Genomic DNA, 1,889 nt, shown 5'->3' on the forward strand with positions numbered 1-1,889 from the left:
CCGAGTCATTGCGTGTTGTCTCCCGCGCCCATCGCATCTTCCGCCCCTCTGACCTGATCCACGGCGAGGTGTTGGGCAAGGGCTGCTTCGGCCAGGCCATCAAGGTGGGGCTGAGCAGCCACAAGTGTCACGAGCATGAGGGTCTTGGCTCCCCGGGATGGAGCAGGGGGTATCGTCTCCCCCAAGGTGGGGAGGTTGCGGGGAGCTGGCAGCTCAGCCCCTGCGCTCCCTGCCAGGTGACACATCGGGAGACGGGCGAGGTGATGGTCATGAAGGAGCTGATCCGCTTTGATGAGGAGACGCAGAGGACTTTCCTCAAAGAGGTGAGTGTCCCTTTTCTTTAATCCCCCTGGTTTGTGGGGGACAGGACACGAGGGATGGAGCTGTCCCATCCTGTCCCCCACCCTGACATGGGATGCTGGGCAGGACACCTGGAGCGGGGGTCCCAGGCACCCTGGGGTGCAGGCAGCCCTGCCTGTTTAATGGAGAAGGTGCGAGCAGTGGGTCTGTCTGGGTGGCTGCTGAGTGCCGCAGGGTGTCACAGGCATGGGGGGGTCCTGCAGGTGAAGGTGATGCGCTGCCTGGAGCACCCCAACGTGCTGAAGTTCATTGGGGTGCTGTACAAGGAGAAGAGGCTCAACTTCATCACGGAGTACATCAAGGGGGGCACCTTGAGGGGCCTCATCAAAAGCATGGTGAGCACTGGGGAGGCAGGTGGGCCCCTACCGCTCCGCAGCCCTGGTGGGGCTGGGGGACCCCTCACCTCTCTCCTTTTCTCTGGCAAATCCCTCCTCCTGCCCCCAGGACAGCCACTACCCCTGGAGCCAGCGGGTCAGCTTTGCCAAGGACATCGCTGCTGGCATGGTGGGTGCCACTGGGGGACGGGTGGGTGGGATGGGTGCTGGTGGGCGGGGGACCACGGGGTGGGGGTGCCCCCTGCTCCCAGCCCATCCTTCCCCTAGGCCTACCTCCACTCCATGAACATCATCCACCGTGACCTCAACTCTCACAACTGCCTCGTGCGGGAGGTGAGTCCCACCTCGGTGGTGTCCTCCCCTAGCCTGGGTGGGGGTCTCAGCCCCCTACATGGCTCCCCCCCATGCCTCACCCCTCTCCATCCATCCAGAACAAGAGCGTGGTGGTGGCTGATTTTGGGCTGGCGCGGCTGATGGTGGACGAGAAGAACCAGCCCGAACATCTCAAGAACCTGAAGAAACCTGACCGCAAGAAGCGGTACACAGTGGTGGGGAACCCGTACTGGATGGCCCCCGAGATGATCAATGGTGAGGCTGAGCAGGGTGCCAGGAGGAGGGACGTGGTCAGCCAGGGCTCTGTCCCCAAGCAGGGGACGCTTGGTGGGGCAGGGACAGGACGTGTGGCATGGCCTGACCTGTCTCTCCCCACAGGGAGGAGCTACGATGAGAAGGTGGACATCTTCTCCTTCGGCATCGTCCTGTGCGAGGTGAGTACCATTGGGGTTGGGGTGTCTCTTCCCCTTGGGGTTGAGTTTCCCCTTGGATTTGGGGTCTCTCTCCCCCCTTGGGGCTGAGTTTTCCCCTTGGGGTTGGGTTCCTCACTGCATTTCGGGTCCCCCCATGGGGTCAGGGTCTCCTCTTGGGGCTGAGCCCACTCCTCCCTCACACTCTTCCTCCAGATCATCGGCCGGGTGAGCGCTGACCCTGACTACCTGCCCCGCACCACCGACTTTGGCCTCAACGTCAGAGGTTTCCTGGACCGCTACTGCCCCCCCACCTGCCCCCCCAGCTTCTTCCCCATCGCCGTCTGCTGCTGCGACCTGGACCCCGAGAAGCGGTGAGTGGTTGGGACCCCCACCCTGAGGGAGCACTGGGGCTGGTGGGGGGGGACAAGACTGGTGGAGCTGCCACGTG

General features: G+C 63.5%; 1 protein-coding gene across 1 annotated transcript in view; it reads left to right on the top strand.

The window, feature by feature from the left end:
- LIMK1 (LIM domain kinase 1) overlaps positions 1-1,889 on the top strand; it is a 10,917-nt gene that overhangs the window by 4,615 nt on the left and 4,413 nt on the right. The window contains 8 exon segments of the mRNA XM_035900523.1: positions 6-104; positions 237-323; positions 564-695; positions 805-864; positions 963-1,028; positions 1,127-1,283; positions 1,407-1,462; positions 1,655-1,812. Of these exon segments, the coding sequence (XP_035756416.1) occupies positions 6-104; positions 237-323; positions 564-695; positions 805-864; positions 963-1,028; positions 1,127-1,283; positions 1,407-1,462; positions 1,655-1,812 (815 nt within the window).

The sequence above is a fragment of the Egretta garzetta genome, unplaced genomic scaffold, assembly GCF_000687185.1.
Source record: "Egretta garzetta isolate BGI_Z169 unplaced genomic scaffold, ASM68718v1 scaffold108, whole genome shotgun sequence".
NCBI classification, from domain to species: Eukaryota; Metazoa; Chordata; class Aves; order Pelecaniformes; family Ardeidae; genus Egretta; species Egretta garzetta.